Raw genomic sequence first — 21,351 nt, 5'->3', positions numbered from 1 at the left:
GATCAGGTGTGCCTTGGCAAAGAGCCATTCCATCTTGCAATGATCATTAAGGTTGTTGAGGAGTTTATTTCTAAATATTGTATAAAAGCATGAAACTGTCAGTGTTGTATCAAGTCCAGCAAAAAGTTATTTATCATAACAGGTCTAAGGATATATCCAACATGTTTGGAGGGCTCACCACTCCTTTTTTCATCAGGGCTTGTATGCTGGCCAGTGGCGGCCCATAATGCAGGGTGCACGGGTGCGGCCCCCCTATCCATGCGCTTGGACCCTAATCTACATGCGGGGCACCGGACGCATAGATTTCAATGTTTTTTGGTTTTTTTGAAGCATGTGATTAGAGCCTGAGGCTCTAATAGACTTCAAAAAAGGGTGGGCTCGGGGCGCAGAGCACTGCACCCTGGGCCCACTCAGTTGTATGACAATAGCGAATTAACATTTGCTATTGTCACACTGATTCTCCTCCCTGCCAATCAGGAAGCAGGTCTTGAGGCCCGTTTCCTGATTGGCAAAAGGAGAAGCGATCCTATTGGCCTAGGAGGAAGGCGGAAGAGGGAGGAGATGCACGGCCGCCGTAAGGAGACAGAGGAGAAGTCGCAGCCCATCGCCTGGAGGCAAGTGCTGCCCGTGCCATAGATGGGGTAAGTACGAGGCCGACCGACCCACGGGGGGTTATACAGGTGACCCGACCGACTGAGGGTGCTGGCATTTTTTTGGCTATACTGAACAGCAAAAAGCATAAAAATAAAGATTTAACTGGTTATGTTGGAACAGGAAGGGGCCATCCCCAAACTGTTCCAACAAAGTTGGGAGCATGAAATTGTCCAAAATGTCTTGGTATGCTGATGTCTTAAGAGTTCCCTTAACTGGAACTAAAGGGCCAGGCCCAACCCCTGAAAAACAACCCCACACCATACCCCCCCTCCATTTGGACCGGTGCACAAAGCAAGTTCCATAAAAACATGGATGAGCAAGTTTGGGGTGGAGGAACTTTGGCTTTCCTGCACAGAGTCTTGATATCAACCTGATAGAACACCTTTGGGATGAATTCGAGCAGAGACTGTGACCCAGACTTTCTCGTTCACATCAGTGCCTAACCTCACAAATGCGTTTTTGGAAGAATGGTCAAACATTCCCATAGACACACTCCTAAACCTTGGGGACAGCCATCCCAGAAAAGTTGAAGCTGTTATAGCTGCAAAGGGTGGGCCAACTCAATATTGAACCCTACGGACTAAGACTGGGATGCCATTAAAGTTCATGTGCGTGTAAAGACTAGCGTCCCAATACTTTTGGTAATATAGTGTATTTATCTATGCACACTTCTTTTCCACCTCCCTACTCTGCTTCCCTACTGCAGAAGCTCACCCTGGGTAAGCTCTGGTGTAAGATAATGTAACTCCCCACTACATGGCAGTGTTCTGGTACAGGTCTGAGCCCTTTCACAAGTAGGCAGTCACATGTTCCCCCATACCCATGGCGGAAACAGAGCAGGTATACTGTATGGGCAGTGTGGATATGTGGGTATACCGTAGGTTACTTTGATTTGAGTTGCCATAATTACTGTGTCTTTTTAAGGTAAATAATTCTAAAATAACACCATATCCACTTACTTTTACTTAAGCAAAATCTGTATGTGTAAAATTGTTTTGTATTGTTTCCATACATTTTGTATTGCCATAAAATATCTATGGCAATGTAAAGCTTTGGGCAGTTGTAAATGGCGGACCTAACTACAAAGTAGTCTTCAGGGACTTGTCTGGATATTGGCTGGAACAGGTCTGTTCCTTGAGCTGTTATCAACAAAATACACAGGGCTCCCAGGTTGATAGTGTTTAGTGTAATTAGATTGTTTTCATGTTTGAGAATCCCTCTGGAGGTTGATTTTGTAGACAGATTATCTCGTTCTATTTTGTTATCTTTGAAATATGTCATTTCAAGAGCATCACAGAAAAATTCTGGCATCTAAACAGAGGTGTTTATTAAAGACTACACGTCTGTGAATGCAGCAGTCAGTAATGCCGCATACACACGAGCGGAATTTCTGACAGAAAGTCTGATGGGAGCTGTTCATCATATATTCCAACCGTGTGTATGCCCCATCTGACTTTTTACGTCGAAAATTCAGGCGGACTTAGAGAACATGTTCTGTATTTTTACGACGGAACAAATTCCTATCGGGAAAACCGCTCGTCTGTATGCTGTTCCTACGTACCAAAAATGTTGCATGCTCTGAAGCAAGTACGAGACGTTATACGTGTTGGCCTGTCGTACGTGTTGTACGTCACCGCGTCCTTGACGGTCGGAATTTGGTGTGACCGTGTGTATGCAAGACAGCTTGAGCGGAATTCCGTCGGAAAAACCTTTAGAGTTTATTCTGACGGCAAAACCGGTCGTGTGTACAGGGCATAAATGTGCCGAACATTATAGAGAAAAAAATAAATAAAGAGAGAGTCTGCAAACACTACAAAAAAAGAAAAACATTTTTGCTAGGAAATGTTTCACTGGGTTACCACAAGTTTAAAGTAAGATCAGAATTCCTTCAAATAGTCACTGGAGTTAAAAAAGAAGAAAATAATTCATAACACCTATACTAACCGCTGTGTACCTGTCAAAATCCTTTTTTTTTTTTTTTTTTGTCTGATCAGCTATCCTTTGCTTCAATGTCTGATACAATATACTGTAGCCGCTTTAACCACCTCAGCTCTGGAAGGTTTTACACCGTTTATGACCAGGCAATTTTTTGCTATTTAGCACTGTGCTATTTTAACTGTTAATTGCACAGTCATGCAGTGCTGTACCCAAACAAAATGTATATCAAGAGAGCTTTCTTTATCTGTACATGTTGCTCATATCCCCCCTTAATCTCCTCTTCTCAAGAAGGAATAGATTCAGTTCCTCTAATCTTTCCTCATAGCTGAGCTCCTCCGTGCCTCATATCAGTTTGGTTGCCCTTCTCTGCACTTTCTCCAGTTCCCCCGATATCCTTTTTGAGAACTGGTGCCCAAAACTGAAGTGCATTATCCAGATGAGGTCTTACTAATGATTTGTACAGGGGCAAAATGATATCTCTCTCTCTGGAGTCCATACCTCTCTTAATACAAGAAAGCACTTTGTTCGCTTTGGAAACCGCAGCTTGGCATTGCATGCTATTATTAAGCTTATTATCTATCAAAACCCCCAGATCCTTCTCCACTACGAATTCCCCCAGTTGTACTACCCCTAGTATGTATGATGCATGCAAATTCTTAGCCCCCAAGTGCATAAATTTACATTTATCAACATTAAACCTCATTTGCCACTTAGTTTCCCAATTAGACAGTGCATTGAGCTTGGCTTGTAAATTGGAGACATCCTGTAAGGACGTTATTCCACTGCATACCTTGATGTCATCTGCAAAGACAGATGGTTTGCGTGAAAGTTATAGCGTCAACAAACTGGTGTATATATACACTGGAATTTTTATTATTTTGTTTTTGTATACTACTAATGGCGGTGGTCAGCAAATTATAATGGGACTGTGTTAGTGCGGCGGACAATCTGACACTAACTGACATTGAGTGGGAACTAACTAACTGCCACTGACATCATCACATGACACTAATACAGTGATCAGTGCTAACAATACTAACACTATACACTGTCACTGTACTAATAACACTGGCTGGGAAGGGCTCAACATATAGGGCGATCAAGGGGTTAAATGTGTGCCTAACAATGTGTAATGTGATTAGTGTGTGCTGATTTTTACTAATGATCTCTGTTTCTTATCCCTGATTTGCAGTTATCTTTTTTAGGCTTTTTTTCCTTTGTTTTCACCTGATCTGGCCAGTATCACACCTCCTGTATTAGAGTGCCCCCACTCTGGATCAATGAATACAGGGGGCACCTTTGGACAGCAGCATTGCTAATCTGAGGGGAGTGTTACTAGAAGATTTAAAAACACAAACAAACTGAAGCTGAATTCCAGCTAACAGTTTATAAGCAGCTACAGCCTTTTGGAATATAGGTTTTACCATTGTTATTTTGGCAGCAAATATTGATTTTAGTCTTAGTCTTTTGACTAAATTGCCATGTTAATTTTAGTTCCACTTTAGTCGCCTGCAATTGTTTTAGTTTTTGTTGTATTTAGTCGGCTAAATCTGCAGTACATTTTAGTTGACTAAAATAATTTTAGTCGACTAAAATCTAATGGATTTAGTTGAATTGTAATGCATTATTTAAGCATTGCTCTACAATTTCCAAATGTATTGTATACTGCTGGAGTATAAAATTTTAATATGTTATTATTTATGGTATTAAGGTTTGAACAAACTCACAGATATAGATTTAGCTACTCTGAGGAGGCCTGTAATGCACAGTGCTCTGGACGGTGGTCTGAGAGGGCTGTAACATACCTCCCAACAGTCATACATTGACACCTTTGTCCCGCTGTCCTGCCATAGGATTTGTCCTGCATAATGCTATTGATTACAAGCTAAGTTCTGTCTCAGTAGGACCTGCAGCAGTATGCACATCCAGCACATCCAGGGATTGGCTAGAAAGTCAGCTGGATGTGCACTGTGCAGCCCCGATGAGAGACTTCACCTGTCAAATCGAGAGTGTGATGTCTGGTATGGGCGGGACTAGGGAGACCAGATATAGTGAATGCAGGGTCCTGGGCTTAGTAACACTAACTAAAATAACAGCAGCTGCATATAAACTCTAATACAATAAACAGATTCACCTTATATATTGGAAGGTGAACACTGTGCACATACAGTAGTAGAGACATAGCTATCTGGGACTGTACAGCTGCAGTTAAACTATTAGAACATAGGTATACTTACCCAATAGTCTTTATTTCTGGTCTGAGTGAAATACAGTAACAACAGCAGCTCCTGTGTGGGTACAGTCACGTGGCTTAGTTCTCTGTGTACACTTCCTTGAAACTCCCATTTATATAACTTCACAGTCCTCTAATCTGGGTTTCTGATCCAGTTAGCAGGCACAGGAACTACCTGTCTGTAACTAATTAACTCTGTGATAATTAATCAGAAAAAACTAATTACAAATACAGACAGTTGTGGGCAGCAGATGCTTACAACTGTAATAAATAAATGCCTATTTTTGACTGGAAAGCTTTGGGGCATGTCACCATACACAAATGAATTACACAGGCAAGAGGCAGTGTGCCACCTCATAAAAATGTTGACAACCTATACTTGTCCTCAGTTGTTGTTTTATTTTGTGAATAAATATGAGCTGAAATATTGTATCACATCTATGTCACCAGTAAATATCTTTCTAAAAGTATGCACCATTACTTTGTTCTAGTACTGTATTTATTCATCATACTGTCCAAAGCACAGCTGAAAGATGACACCCTTTTAAGCAAGTCCTTGTGTCCATCCCTTGTGTCATGAGATTATTTTAACAGAAAAACACTAGACATGTGCACAACAAAAAAAATTGTTATGTTTAGCTTAGTTTTGATTCGTTATTTACATAAATTAGTTTAGTTAAATTAGTGTAATCCATTTTTGGAATTTGTTTTCTTATTTCTTTGTATTCAAATTCAACTTTGAAAATTCAAATAGTTTTTGAATTTGAATGGTTTTCAAATTCAAATTCGCATAGTTTTCAAATTTGAATAGTTTTTGAGTTTGAACTGTTTTCGAATTCCCAAAGAGAATAAAATAGAATAGAAAATAAAGGAAAAGAATAGAAAAAAATAGAATAGAATAGAAAAGAATATAACAGAAAATAAAGAATAGAATAGAAAATATAAGTATAGAATAGAATAGAACAAAAAAGAATAGAATAAACTAGAATATAACCATCTTCTGAAATTTGAATAGAAAATAATAGAATAGAAAAGAATATATTTAAAAAAACAATAGAATAGAATAGAAATAATATAACCATTTCCCAAAATTCAAACAGAATCAATTCAAATTTGAACAGAAAAAAATTGAATAGAAAATAACAGAATAGTATTGAAAAAATAACAGAATAGAGTATAATAGAATAAAATGAATATAATAATCTTCCTATGCTAATATATTTTCTCTTCTATTCAAATTTGAATTGATGCTATTTGAATTTTGGGAAAGGGTTATATAATTTCTATTCTATTCAATTTTTTTTACTTCTATTCTTTTTCTATTCTATTCTTTTATATTCTATTCTTATATTTTCTATTCTTTTCTATCCTATCCTATTCTATTCTATGCTATTCAAATTCAAATGTTTTCTATTCTAAATTTGAATTTCGGAAGATGGTTATATTCTTTCTATTCTATCCTATTTTTACTATACTATTCTGTTATTTTCTATTCTATTCTAATCTATTATTTTCTATTCTATTCAAACTCAAATTGATTATATTTGAATTTTGGGTTATATTTTTTTCTATTCTATTCTATTGTTTTTTAAATTCTATCCTTTTCTATTCTAATATAGTCTATTCTTTTTTCTATTCTACTTTTTTCTTTTTGAATTTGTATTCAAATGTATTCTATTTGAAATTCGAATTTCAGAAGATGGTTATGTTCTTTATATTTTATTCTATTTTTTTTTATTTTATTCTATTCCATCATATTTGTTTATATTCTATTCTGTTCTTTTATTTTCTATTTTGTTCTGTTTTACTATTATATTTTATTTTCTGTTAAATTCTATTCTATTCTATTTTATCTTTTCTATTCCTTTATTTTCTATTCTATTTTATTCGGTTTGGAAATTGGAAAACTAAAACTTTTCAAATTTGAAAACTATTCAAAATTGATTCGAAAACTATTCAAATTTTGTTCAAATTTTTTTTTCGTTATTCCGAATTCATTTAAATTCTGTACTATTGCAAAACGAAAATTTGTCAGAATTTCAATTCAGAACTAAACCAACTGCACATGTCTGAAAACAACTCTCAGAATAGAGTATTGGAGGAAGCATGTTGTCTTCTCTATATACAGTACAAGGTATGTTTCGAATGAGTAAGGAGGTGTGGTTTCATGTTTTTAGAACTATCGAGAATCTTCTGACTCTTCACAACATCACCTGCACCACTCTCCCTGGTGTTGGTACTGTTCTTTCTGAATTTAGCAATAATGTTCCAAATGTGGACAGAAGTAACAAGAAAAGGAAAAATGTATAGACTTTTAGGGTTGGCCCTGCTCCCCTCAAACTCTTTGGACCTAGACCCACAGCTACCTTTATGATAACTACAGTCCTGCTTAGTTCCTTCTCAGATATTTCTTCAAGGTGCTATTATTCAGCTCTGGTCCTTGGAAGCAATTGCTAGAACATGTTAGGGCTCTTTCACATGGACGTGTCCGTGTACGGAGCCCGCTCTGTTCAGCGGGGGATCGCTCCGTCGATCCCCTCTGAGCAGGCAGATGACAGGTCCGTTGCTGCACACTGTGCAGTGACGAACCTGTCAGAGCGCCGCTCTCCCCTATGGGGGATCGCATGATGACGGACCATAGAGTCCGTCGTCACCCGATCCGATAACGGATGGAAAAGTAGGTTTTTCCTTCGTTACACTTTTTCGGATCGGAGCGGGTCGGATGTCAGCGGACATGTCACCACTGACATCCGACGCTCCATAGAGGTCCATGGAGGGTCCGTTCAGGTCCGCCTAAAAAACTGACAGGCGGACCTGAACGGATCGTTCATGTGAAAGAGGCCTTAACCAGATTTCAAGGTGAAACCACATACAGTACATGTCAATAACACCCTAAGGACAACATCACACCGTTGATTCCACTACTGTCAACACTTTGCCTCACTAGACTCACTAGTATTCAACTGCCACTTTCCCCAAAGAGAAGCTGCTCCATTGCTGGCACAAGATCTCAATAAAGCCAGCAGAGCTGTAGCTATACCTTACTGTCATGGTTTAGCCTGCAGTTTCCTGCTTGTGAAATTCTTATCTACTGGCTACAGTGGTTCTACTGGACTTGCAGTTCTAATCACATGTGCTGCTGGCTTCTGTGTTCACCTATGGACGTCACCTGCTCTACTGTGGATCCTTTTCTCTTCTATCACTTCCTGGTACTCCTCCTATCCTGCCCTCTATATATAGACATGCTCAATGCAGCTTGTGTTGCCTGAGCAGCTGTCTAGTTTCTCTGTGCTCTGGCTTTTGCACATTATACTTCTATTCTGTGTATGACTTCCCATGTATGGACCCCGGCCTCATCTACCTTTTTTACTTGTCTGCTGCATGCCCTGACCTCGGCTAGTTTTCTGGTTCCCCTTCAGTCTCCTGCCATCTGTACTCTGCACACACGAATGTTCACATCTTCAGCTGGGCCTACCTTGGGGATGTGACCTGGTTCCAGTCTGCCTCAAGTCCATCCTCACCATCAGGGGCCCTGGTGAATAAGCAGGCTGGGGCCTAAACTCCACGCCATGTGGAACCCCAAATTGACCTTTTACAAGGGCTCACTTCCACAGGAACCTGACACTTACTAGTTTTGGCACAGAGGGAGTAACACTGCAAGTGGGCAGGGCAAGTGCTAACCACTTGTATCATGTCCCATGTTTCATTCTGTGAATTGGATTGGAAAACATGCATTGGGGAGCTTTACAAAAAAGTCTCACAGCATGATTTCATGTAATTTCCAGGATGTTTTGTGCTTTTAGCAATTACAACCTAATTGTGATTTGAATTGTGTATATTTTCTCATGAGTTTGATCAATTTTGTGTGTTTTTTTTTTTTTAACTTCTCAAGAAAATTGTGAAGATTTAAAAAACACACATTATGTGCCATAGGAAAGATAATTTACCTGTGCATGCCACATTGTAAATGATGCAAAGAAATGTAAAAACTGCATACTGTGCACAAAGCACTGCTGGTTTGGAGGAATGGATTTGGAGTAAGTGCCTCACTTAGCTAGCTTCTTACTGGGCGTACCGAAATGCATAAGGCAGGCGGGAACTTCCGGTCATATCACGTCCGGTATTTGGAGTGCAAAACCACGGATCATGAGTTCCAAAGCGGTGCCTTAGGCCTCATGTACACTGCTGCTGGTAAACGGACGTTTAGGAGCAGTTGGCCATTTTTTTCAACTGCTCCTGAACTCTCCTCTAGGTTATCTGTACATGTACACAGGTTCGTTTATAGTCGTTTCTAGGCAGTTGAATTTAGAGGCTTTTTGGAACCTCAAAAAATGCGTTCAGAAGCTGTGTTTAGAGGCTTTTCAAGGGCTAAGCGCGGCTTATTCCGGCTACCTGCGTTTGGGCACATTTTATTTATTACTTTTGAGCCTGGAAAATGCAAAAAACACACCAAAAACTCAATTATCACTGCCTGCAAGCATGATATACCATGTGATATTCCCCTCATCAGCCAATTATGCTGTACAATACATGACTTGCATTACTTCACGCTGAAGTTGAGTCACCAACAGATGTTCCTCTTGTGGCACGCTTTTCCTCATGTTGGGGTCCATGCAAACTAGACGGGGTCTAACCTTCTCCAAGAGAACGTCAAAGGTGGCAATTGACATGCGTGTAAAATTAAAAGATTTCTCTGGGTAATTATGCAGCTGAACATACATATTAGAAATGTGCGTTGAGCCATCAATGGATGTGTCCAATAGCGATGAACTCTGGTCCTCTCATGCAATTTTCTATGTCTTTGGAGCCTCAGCAAAAGCAACATCAGGAGCATTTCTTCACACATGCTCATCATGGGATCTATATTAACAAACCAACCAAAAAATAACAGCTAGCTACAAGCAAACTGCTTTCTCAGCTGCTACTCACACTGTTCTCTCACAGAATGGCTGAAATAGTTAATAAATACATGTTTTAAAATTGTTAATAAATATTTGCTTTCTAATCATTTGGGAGGGTCTCCTGAGGTTATCTTTAGTAAATGCTTTTGAACGCAAACGTGGCTAACAAACGCTGCTAAACACACGTTTTTAAACGTGGATTACAAGCTGTGATATTCCAGCGTTCATGGGGAGAGGTTGAGAAACGTCCCGTGTACATGAAGCCTTACATGCTTGTACTCAAGAGGTGTTTATAAGTGTTCAATTTGCTTTTAAAATATATTTTTAAATAAAATGGAATTACACTATGGATCTTTCCTGGTTATCTCTCAATAAACAACATGCATGAGGAACCCATTTAACCTGTTGGAGCCCAAGACTAGGGATGAGCTCGATGTTCGACTCGAACGTAAGTTCAAGTTGAACATCGGGTGTTTGTCTGTTCGCCGAACAGCGAATATTATGGGGCATTCGTGACCAGGGAATTCGAGGGCCAGGGAACGCTCCATAATACAGTGCACTGGCGGTTTTTCCATCGGTTTTTTATCTATTTTGCCGGGAGTCGACAATACATTACAGCCGCAAGCAATTTTGAATGACATTTTTTCCTTTAGAAATGTAATTTTGCTGTGGTACTGTAATAAACATCGGAAAGATGCGCTACTTTACAGGCAGAGTAAGTGGACCCCCAGGCACAACATTTAAAGGAATATTTCATTTTTATTGTTTCACTTTAAGCATTATTAAAATCACTGCTCCTGAAAAACATGGTCGTTTTTTGGCACATACACCTCAGCGAGGGGATAATAAAATTAAAACATGGGGGGGGGGGGTTATTTACTAAAGGCAAATCCACTTTGCACTACAAGTGCAGTCGCTGTAGATCTGAGGGGGACATGCAAGGAAAATAAACAGGATTTTTGCTTGCACATGATTGGATGATAACATCAGCAGAGCTTCACCTCATTTCATATCGTCCCCTCAGATCTAAAGTGACTGCACTTCCACAGTGCACTTGTGTTGCAAAGTGGATTTGCCTTTAGTAAACCAACCCCTAATGCCGCGTACACATGGTCAGAATTTCATCCCGCAAAAGACTGATGAGATTTTTTAGTCGGAAAATGCGACTGTGTGTATGCTCCATCAGTCTTTTGCTGGCGGAATTCCAGCCAGCAAAAGATTGAGAGCATGCTCTCAATTTTTCGGTCGGGAAAAGTTCCTATCTGAAAATCCCTACGCATGCTCGGAAACAATTTGATGCATGCTCGGCAGCATTGAACTTCATTTTCTCGGCTCGTCGTAGTGTTGCACGTCACCGCGTTCTTGACGGTCGTAATTTCAGCGAACTTTTGCGTGACCGTGTGTATGTAAGGCAGACTTGAGCGGAATCCCATCAGAAAAGCCATCATATCTTTTTCCGACAAGAAAACTGATCGTGTGTACACGGCATAAGGGTGGAGACAGTAGGGCTGATTTATTAAATGAGGAGAGACTGTTCATTTATCTTGTAGGAAATAGACAAACTATACCCAATTTTGTTTCCATAATCTGTATTGAAATGTTTCAGCATACAAACCTGAAAAACGACACAAAATTGTGGAGGTATATCTAGATGGCATCATAAAAAAAATGAGAAACATTTGGGGTTTCTTTACTAAAGGCAAATTAACTCTGCTCTACAAGTGCACTCTCTGTAGATCTGAGGGGAAGATCTGAAATGAGGGGAAGCTCTGCTGATTTTATCATCCAATCATGTGCCAGCTAAAAATGCTGTTTTTTTATTTTACTTGCATGTCCTCCTCAGATCTACAGAGACTGCACTTCCAAGTATTATGGAAGATGAAATAAAAGTAAAAGTGAAAAGTTAGAAAAAAAGGAGGGGGGAAGGAAAAAGGAAAAGTTAGAAAAAAAGAAAAGTGTAAGAAAGAGAATAGTGTCCAACAACACTCCCGTCAACCCATATGCTTTCACCATAACATGACTATCATAGCAAGTTTAGTGCCCCAGTGGCATACATCTTCCTGCCATTATTCTTTGGGGGCATCACCCTTCCGTCATTAGCCCTGCTTTTAACAGTAAGATTAACTGCAGCTTGTATGCATTCTACACTTGGCCCGCAGAACAATTTTGATTGGATTATGCTACCTATTATTGCAAACTGATAGTCAACTGAGTGATAAATATTGATCTGGCATTTATTTATGAAATTAAGATTTATTTGCCAAAGCTGATCTTTATTGGAGAAGACAATTAGAGATGCAGCAGTTTTCATTTTCTCAAGCTACTACATTTGGAAGAATGACAATAGTCCATATTAATCAGCTCAGCTGTACCTTTTTACTTTACTTAATGTGAATGTAATGTATCTTGGTATGCATGAAAATCACACCCACCACAACATTTCTGTATTATGCGGCTGACATGCAGTGGATGAAAGGTACACAGAAATTCTGTGTGAATGCATGATTTTTTGTGACACATCAACATTTTCTAATGCTGTTTGAGCTCCATTATACATGCTTCTCTTAGGCCAGCTATATATATAACAGTGCTTGCCAAATGTGTGGTTGTTTTTTTTGTTTTTTTTTTGTACTTTGCATAATAAATCTTTTTACAAGTACTAACATTTCCCTACCAAGAAAATCATAAATTTGCAAAACAGAAGCAATGGTGCCAGATGATACCTCACTTCACTTTGTCATATTAGCCATTATACCCAGTTTTGGCAATGTGCTCAGTGGCATAAGCCGATGACCTGGAAAGTTCCCTTTCCAGTGTTCCCTGTATTTTTTGACAGCTGTTCTCCAGGGATCCTGCTTACTTCCCAACTAGCAAGGAAACCTGGTAGAGGAGTAAAATGTAACTAGGTATCATTTGAATTATTTTTTAAAGCATCATTTGAGTTGGTCCCATTGAGTTAAAGCAGTAGTAAAGGCTTTAAAAAAAACAAACAAAAGCAAAAACCCTGCAAGGTACAGTAAAGGCATAATGTGCTAGTAGGCATTGCCTACTAGCACATTATGAAAGACTTACCTTGAAATGAAACCCTATCACCGCTGCAGAGACTTCCATCTTCACCCGGTCTTCCTTCCCGGTTTGCAGGCTGCGGCCGCTTGAATGGCCCAGCCGCAATTACGTCACGCTTGCGCATGCACACAGGAGTCATGGCAGCGGAACAGGGCTCTGAAGGAATGGCCGATCCTTTCAAAGCTCATGCACAGGTGACATCACCAGCTGCTGCTCCCAAGAATATCTCCTAAACGGTGCACATTTAGGAGTTATTCATTTAACCTACAGGTAAGCTTTATTATAAAAAATAAAAATACTGCCTTTACTACCACTTTAAGTTAGCTCTTGTGCTAGATAGCAGGCACTGTCAGATGCCTCCACTCATAAACAGTATTTCTACAGAAATGAAATGAAGCCTGAATTTCTGAAGTGCCCTAAAAAATTTAATTGCAAAAAGAGACTGCATGGTGACCATGTATACCAAACCCCTTACTGCTCCCTGTGCCTGTACTAACCACCCATCACATTTGCTAAACAATAGGAAGGTATCGGTATATAACAAGTGCAGCTCACACAAACCCAAAATTAAAATGATAAAAATGAATAGTATTGAAAAATAATCCTATGAATCACCAAGATTTCTCCCATCCATATATTAACCAACTCTGCTTAGCTTCCACAATCAGACAAGATTGGGCACAGTCAGGGTGGTGTGGCTATAGGCCTTTTTCCCAATGTCTATTGTTACCAGCAATATGTGTAATCAAAATGCTTTACATAAACCATGATATTGTGGTAATTTACAAAATCATAAATCAAAGTGCTTAAATCCAGGAATTCATATGGAGGCATATACAGCAGAAAATACACTAGGACAGAATAAAAGAGTCCCACAAACCATGATGAGAAAATAGGATAAGCTCCTCAGGCTGTCACCATCAAACACTTGTAAAGTCTCTTAGGTGTCATTGATCATACGCACGGCTTACCAAATAATGCGACCCTCCATATAAGAGTGGTCACATGAAGACACGAAGCAGGGTATTGCTTATAACAAAACCGCAGACTGACCCCCATAGGGCCAAAGCAGCTGGGGGGTGTCAGTGTGCCAAGGTGGAAGGTGTGGAAGCACAGGAGAGCATGGCTTTGCATAGCACTACCTTTTGCATGAATAAAAATGGAGCACAGTTTGAAGTTTCTGGATATTTCACCATTAACACTGTTGTCATTTGGCACAATTGTTGGACTTTTATATGGACATATTAGTGTTTACATTTTGGTGTAGAATACATGCTTCTTTTTTAGGTATTTATATATTGGTGATTAAAAAATGTTATGACAAATTTGCAAAGGTGATAATTATTGAAACCAATTATTGAAACCTAGCGCCCATACACTTTTACATTTTGTTTTAACACTTAAGTTTAAAACACAGGTATATTTATGGTTTTGCAGCAGGGGTATCACTGATAATATAGATACATCTTTGGCGCAGTGATTTTAGTTGATAGATATGTACTCCTCAAGTTTGGATAAGTGAGAAGGAGTCATGTCAGAGGACAGAGTAGAGTGTAAATTATAAAGGGAGGAGTACAAGGTTTTGAGAACACCCCTAATATAGGGTTTGTGGGCTGCTTGAACCAGGATTGGGTATGTGGTGGAGAGTAAAATGTGTAGCCCCGGGTATTGGGTCTGCCAAATATTGATCAGTTGGGCTTCATGAAGCAATCCCGAGATAAGTTTACAGTAATAATGGGGGACAGAAGAAGTACTGGAGGAGATGTCCAAGATCGGGTCAAAAGGGAAGTTCTTGTCTCCACCCATGATGAGTATGTCTTGAATGAAGGAGGTCAGTTGTTCTAAAATCGTTTTTAACAAAGCAGTCTTGGGAGAAATTAGGACTAGACTGAGGCTAGGGTAACCTTAGTGTTCTTGATGAGGCCTTTCAGAAAATGTGCTTGCTTTCCCCACCCTCTTGGGCATCTAGTAGTGTCCAGGGGACAGATTTAAAGATTAGGATAAAGACCCCCTTAGATTTCGCTGTTGGATTACAACAGTGGTATGCTGGTGGGAAGTAGCGATTGCAGAGGGATGGGGTTTTATGTTTCCAAATGTGCGTCTCTTGAATATAGTTGATGTGGGCTTCGGACCTTTTAATGCCTGACAGTAAGATCCTCCTTTTTTCAGGAGTATTCAGGGGGAGTTGATGGGGGGAAGAGGAGAGAAGTAAGGGTAAATTTAGAGGGGCCGAGGGTAGGTGGAGAGCAGTGTAGGAAAGGGCCGAGCAATAGAGGGAAGGAAAAGAAGAAAGATGGGGAGGAGGGAACTAGCAATCGGTCGGCCTAATTGGGACTGGTGCAGGATTTCCCAGCATCCTAAAAGAAAGTACAGGGAAATCTTTGCTGCCTAGTTGGGAGAGGGGCTGACACTGGGCTTTCTGAGATGCACAGTGCGGGTTGTAGGTATGTTGTATAAACAAATGAGAAATGTACATCAACCATCAGGTAAAACTAAACAAAGCACAGGAAAAAGTGTATGAAAAATAAAAATAAATGCATCATAACAATAGAGCACCCTAGTAACCCCCGATCAAAGGGAGTGCTATGTAAAAGTTTACTATCCCGAAGTCTCTGTGCCCCGGGGCCAGACAGAGTTGGGTGGGTACCCCTGACCAGGCAGGCACAGAGGGGAAATCCAGTAGGGTTATTCCCGGCTGTCATCACAGATCCCAGGATCCCGTGGGAGCGGGAACATAGGTATAGTGGACATTGCTTTGGGTTTGCTGGCAGGAGAGCTCCAAGCCACTCTGGGCCATGCAGAGATGACCAGAGGTTGGGACAGAAAAATGGCTCTCAGCCACAGAGGGCCAAGGTACTGGTGGTCTCCACAATGTCGGCTCCTCTCTTAGTGACCTGCGACTTAAAGGATCTGTTAGAGTAGATATTAAATGATATTAAAATTTTGGTATGTGGTAAATGATGCACTTTAGTTGTTTTGGCGCTGCATATATTAATGCTTTCAGAGTTTTCCTAGGATTGGTAGGTCAGGAGATTTAGTTAAGGTATTTAACACTAACAAATAGTTTAACCACTTGCCGACTGGCTCACGCCGATATCTGACTCACGCCGACGTCGGCAGAATGGTTCTCCTGCGCAAACTGACATACTTGTGCGTCAGTCCGTAAACGCAGGATATCGGGTGCGAATGTGCCCGCTGCGTGCTGTGGGAGCGTGCCTGCGGGTCCCTCGTACTCGATGTCCACCGGCGGCCCTCAATCACGTTGAGGAGAGACAGAACGGGGAACTGCCTATGTAAAACAGGCATTTCCCTGTTCTGCCTAGTGACATGACAGGGATCTACTGCTCCCAGTGATCGGGAGCAGTGATCTCTGTCATGTTTCAGTAAGCCCATCCCCCTACAGTTAGAACACGCTGAGGAAACACATTTAACCCCTTGATCGCCCCCTAGTGTTAACCTCTTCCCTGCCAGTGTCATTTTTACATTGATCAGTACATTTTTATAGCACTGATCAATGTAATAATGTCACTGGTCCCCAAAAAGTGTAATTTGGGGTCAGCTTTGTCCGCTGCAATGTCGCAGTCCCACGAAAAATCGCAGATCGCCGGCATTACCAATAAAAACAATAAAAAATATAAAAGTCCCTAAATCGATCCCGTAGTTTTTAGACGCGATAACTTTTGCACAAACCAATCAATATACGCCTATTGCAATTTTTTTTACCAAAAATATGTAGAAGAATATATATTGGCCTAAACTGGTGAAAAAAAATGAGTGTGTGTATGTATGTATGTATGTGTGTGTATATATGTATATATATATATATATATATATATATATATATATATATATTTATATATATATTTATTTTTGGATTTGTATTATAGAAAGTTAAAAAAAAAAAAATGTTTTTTTTTTTTTTTTTTTTTTTTTTGCAGAGGTGATCAAATACCACCAAAAGAAAGCTCTATTTGTGGGGAAAAAAAGGACATCAATTTTGTATGGGTACATTGTCGTACGACCGCGCAATTGTCAGTTAAAGTTTTGCAGTGCCGGGGCTGATGTGGTTCAGTGCACAAGAGGAGATTTAAATTTAAAGAAATACGCTTTAAGGATTTGTAAAAACATGAATATCCATAGCCTAGCCACAAGTAGTAAATTTAATGGAAGCTTTCTGTCAATAAACTAAGTGCTATATGTACAGTGCCTTGAAAAAATATTCATACCCCTTGAAATTTTCCACATTTTGTCATGTTACAACCAAAAACATAAATGTGTTTTATTGGGATTTTATGTGATAGACACAAACACAAAGTGACACAATTGTGAAGTGGAAGGAAAATGATAAATGGTTTTCAACATTTTTTACAAATAAATATATGAAAAGTGTGTCATGCATTTGTATTCAGCCCCCTTTACTCTGATACCCCTAACTAAAATCTAGTGGAACCAATTGCCTTCAGAAGTCACCTATATAGTAAATAGAGTCCACCTGTGTGTAATTTAATCTCAGTATAAATACAGCTGTTCTGTGAAGCCCTCAGAGGTTTGTTAGAGAACTTTAGTGAACAAACAGCATCACGAAGGCCAAGGAACACACCAGACAGGTCAGGGATAAAGTTGTGGAGAAGCTTTAAGCAGGGTTAGGTCATAAAAAAATATCCCAAGCTTTGAACATCTCACAGAGCACTGTCCAAATCCATCATCTGAAAATTGAAAGAGTACGGCACAACTGCAAACTTACCAAGACATGGCCGTCCACCTAAACTGACAGGCTGGGCAAGGAGAACATTAATCAGAGAAGCAGCCAAGAGGCCCATGGTAACTCTGGGGGAGTTTCAGAGATCCACAGCTCAGGTGGGAGAATCTGTCCACAGGACAACTATTAGTTGTGCACTCCACAAATCTGGCCTTTATGGAAGAGTGGCAAGAAGAAAGCCATTGTTAAAAGAAAGCCATAGGAAGTCCTATTTGCAGTTTGCGAGAAGCCATGTGGGGGACACAGCAAACATGTGGAAGAAGGTGCGCTGGTCAGATGAGACCAAAATTGAACTTTTTGGCCTACAAGAAAATCGCTATCTGTGGTGGAAATCTAACACTGCACATCACCCTGAACACACCACCCCCACTGTGAAACATGGTGGTGGCAGCATCATGTTGTGGGGATGCTTTTCTTCAGCAGGGACAGGAAAGATGGTCAGAGTTGATGGGAAGATGGATGGAGCCAAATACAGGGCAATCTTAAAAGAAAACCTGTTAGAGTCTGCAAAAGACTTGAGACTGAGGCGGAGGTTCACCTTACAGCAGGACAACAACCCTAAACATACAGTCAGAGCTACAATGGAATGGTTTAGATCAAAGCATATTCATGCATTAGAATGGCCCTGTCAAAGTCCAGACCTAAATCCAATTGAGAATCTGTGGCAAATCTTGAAATTTTGCTGTTCACCGACGCTCTCCATCCAATCTGATAGAGCTTGGATTATTTTACAAAGAAGAATGGGCAAACATTTCACTCTAATAGATGTGCAAAGCTGGTAGAGATATCCCCAAAAAGACTTGCAGCTGTAATTGCAGTAAAAGGTTGCTCTACAAAGTATTTACTCAGGGGGGCTGAATACAAATACATAGCACACTTTTCACATATTTATTTGTAAAAAATTGTGAAAATCATTTTCAAGGCACTGTATCTCTGATATAGGTGTTCCCATACATCAGAATATGGACTGTACTAAACAGAGGCAAACTGCCCCTGACATGTGTCTTTCCTATTTAATTGCAAAATTGTTTGGAGACCTTTCTTTTTTTTTTAATATAAGAGGTAGAATTCCATTGGGGTTGTTTTACTGTCTACCAGGAATATGGGGTGGGAAAACTTTTCATCTGATGTAACAGACATGCCCACTAGGGTAATCCAAACTTGAATGTTTATACCATTCTATGCAGTCTCAAATTTGTTGTGAATAGTCTTATAACAGCTGGCCTGCTCAGCATTGTCCACTGGACGAGCACACTGATTATAAAATAACGTCTCTCAGGGGGCTTATGATTACTGCATTTTTGTACCTTTACACTTAGTAATGTTGTAATGCGGCCAATGGATTTGTTTTTTTTTTTTAGACTGTCTGAGTATACATCGATAAAGACGGGAGACAGAAAAGTTATAGTTATCAAAACAGCTATATCAGAAAAAGATACAAAAATTTGTGTTAATTAATAAAGAAATCTGAAAAGTTATACTACATTTTAATATACTGTTATACTGTGCTCCTATAGCATGTTATTTTATCCAAAGAAGGGTCAGTCTGGATGAAATATAATAACGACAAGAGTCGCCTGTCAGCCACATCAATAAGCATAATTTTTCTTTTATGAGCCCTCTGTCTTTTGCCCACACCTACTGCACACCTTTAGTTACATCTCTGGACCATACTGTACCTTGATCACTGAAGACAGCAGACACATTAAGGATCAGCAAGACTGCCACTGTGGAATATAATTTCCAAACCATTTTTGGAACTGTGAACATCCAAATGTCAAGCTGTACTAGATCATATCTCACAAATCTGTTCCCTCTATATAAATTAGAAGTGTTACTGATTAACCAGTTACTAGAATGAAAGAGAACATAAACTATGCCAAAGGCCATGTTGACTGTGGACATTTATCTTCTTGATGATCTTTGACTTCCCCCGCAGAGTTTTTTTTTTTTAAGGAATAAAGATAAAAAAGAACAGTACAATGTCACAAAGTCTACATAAAAAATACATGAAAGGAAGTCAATCTGAGGATTTATATTTTCCAAATACATCAAGGTCTGAGTGGTCTAGAGCAGTGGACCCCACCACCTTAACACTTATGCCGCGTACACACGGTCGGACTTTTCGTCTACAAAAGTCCAACGGACGCTGACGGACTAAAGCTGGCTGGTAATCCGATCGTGTGTGGGCTTCTCCGGACTTTCAACGGACTTTTTTAGCCTAAAATCCGACGGACTTTAGATTTGAAGCATGCTTCAAATCTTTACGTCGTAAGTACGACGGACCCCGAAGTCCGCTCGTCTGTATGCTAGTCCGACGGACAAAAAAACGACGCATGCTCATAAGCAAAAACTAAACGGAAGCACTCGGTCTAGTAAAACTAGTGTTCGTATTGTAGGTAGCACATTCATCACGCTGCAAAATCTGTGATCGTTCAATGCAGCGCATTTTATTTCTTCTTTACGAAGGCTCTAAAGAACGAAGGTGTTTTGCTGTTCATAATCAGAGTTCTCCCAAACTGATTTCTGGATTCTTTTTCTCTTTGATCTCATGAATGATATAGTATGCCTTTTTAAAACAATGTTTCCATACTAATAATACTTTTTCCCCCTTTTTTTTTTTTTTTTTTTTTTTTTTTTAGGTTTGTAAAGTTAACACAAAGAACCCATTATTATTTTTTTTTTTTATAGTGTTTATTTTTTAGTTTTTAGATAAAGTTAACCCAAAGCACCGTTTTTGGTTACGTAATTTTTTGGATTTTCAAGACTTACCACTTGAACATTATTAACATTAGTAATGTATTTTTGGTGTGTTTTTTTTCAAACTCAATGAGATTGTTGTCCCTTGTTAATTTAACATTGTGTGTAAAATCAATGATTTCAAAGAAAACACATAAAGTCTTTTGCTAAACTCAAAAAATATCCATTTATTCATGGTCAAAATAAAATAAAGAGGAAGTCAACGCTGGAAAAAGTCGGTGTACCAGAAAATTGGGATCTTGAGGAGTCCATATAAGAGGGAGCACAATCTGGTCCAAGAATCCCAGAGATCAACAGCACCAGCAGATGATCTAGATGTCCCCAGACTGTGGTCCTACAACAGCCTGCGTCTTCTGTCAGACCAGACTGAACCCAGGTCATCATTTTCTTCTCTTCCCTGCAGCCTTTCCTCCACGCTGCCCTGCAGCCTTCCCTGTAGCCTTCTTTTGAGGCTGTGGCTCTGGTGTTTCAGTTGTGGCAGGAGGAGGAGGAGGAGGAGGAGGAGGAGGAGGGGGGGCTGCCTCATGTAGTTGGGTGTTTTGTGTTAGCGTGCCCTGCAGCCCCTTATGGATTGTTTCCCCAAATAGGCGCTCACAAATGAGGCGCTGCTCCCTATTCATCTGAAGAAGCCTGCTGGCTAAGTAGCAGCCATAGGATTCTTCCGCTTCGGGGGGGCTCCTTAAAAAACGGGTGGCCTCTTGCATGAGGCGCAGGGATGCGTCCTGTGTGACCATCCCCTTCCTGGCCCTTTTTTTGGGAAGGTGGAGGGGAGGCACTTGGGATTCGGTCAGGCTCCTACTGGGCCCAGCCACCTCACTTGGCCCAGCCACCTCACTTGGCCCAGCCACCTCACTGGGAGCAGCCACCTCACTGGGAGCAGCCACCTCCTGCCTGACACTGGGCCCAGCCTCCTCCAGGATGATGGTGAATCCGGCCTCCTCCAGGCTGTCCATGGGCCCGGTCTCCTCCTGCCTGCCACTTTCCCCACATTCCTCCTGGATGGACTCATCCTGTGTATTAAAAAAGGACAATAGTTTGAG

The 21,351-nt window shown here is 40.2% G+C and overlaps 1 protein-coding gene across 1 annotated transcript in view; it reads right to left on the bottom strand.

Moving 5' to 3' along the window:
* The window catches only part of LOC141110935 (beta-2-glycoprotein 1-like), a 153,477-nt gene extending 134,096 nt beyond the window's left edge, over positions 1-19,381 (bottom strand). Inside the window, exon 1 of the mRNA XM_073602748.1 lies at positions 19,231-19,381. Coding sequence (XP_073458849.1) covers positions 19,231-19,321 — 91 coding nt within the window. The 5' untranslated portion in view covers positions 19,322-19,381. The remainder of the gene's footprint in view (positions 1-19,230) is intronic.
* Between the last annotated feature and the right edge of the window lie 1,970 nt (positions 19,382-21,351).

This window comes from Aquarana catesbeiana, linkage group LG10, assembly GCF_042186555.1.
Source record: "Aquarana catesbeiana isolate 2022-GZ linkage group LG10, ASM4218655v1, whole genome shotgun sequence".
Classification (NCBI taxonomy): domain Eukaryota; kingdom Metazoa; phylum Chordata; class Amphibia; order Anura; family Ranidae; genus Aquarana; species Aquarana catesbeiana.
This window is presented reverse-complemented; position numbering and strand designations above follow the sequence as displayed.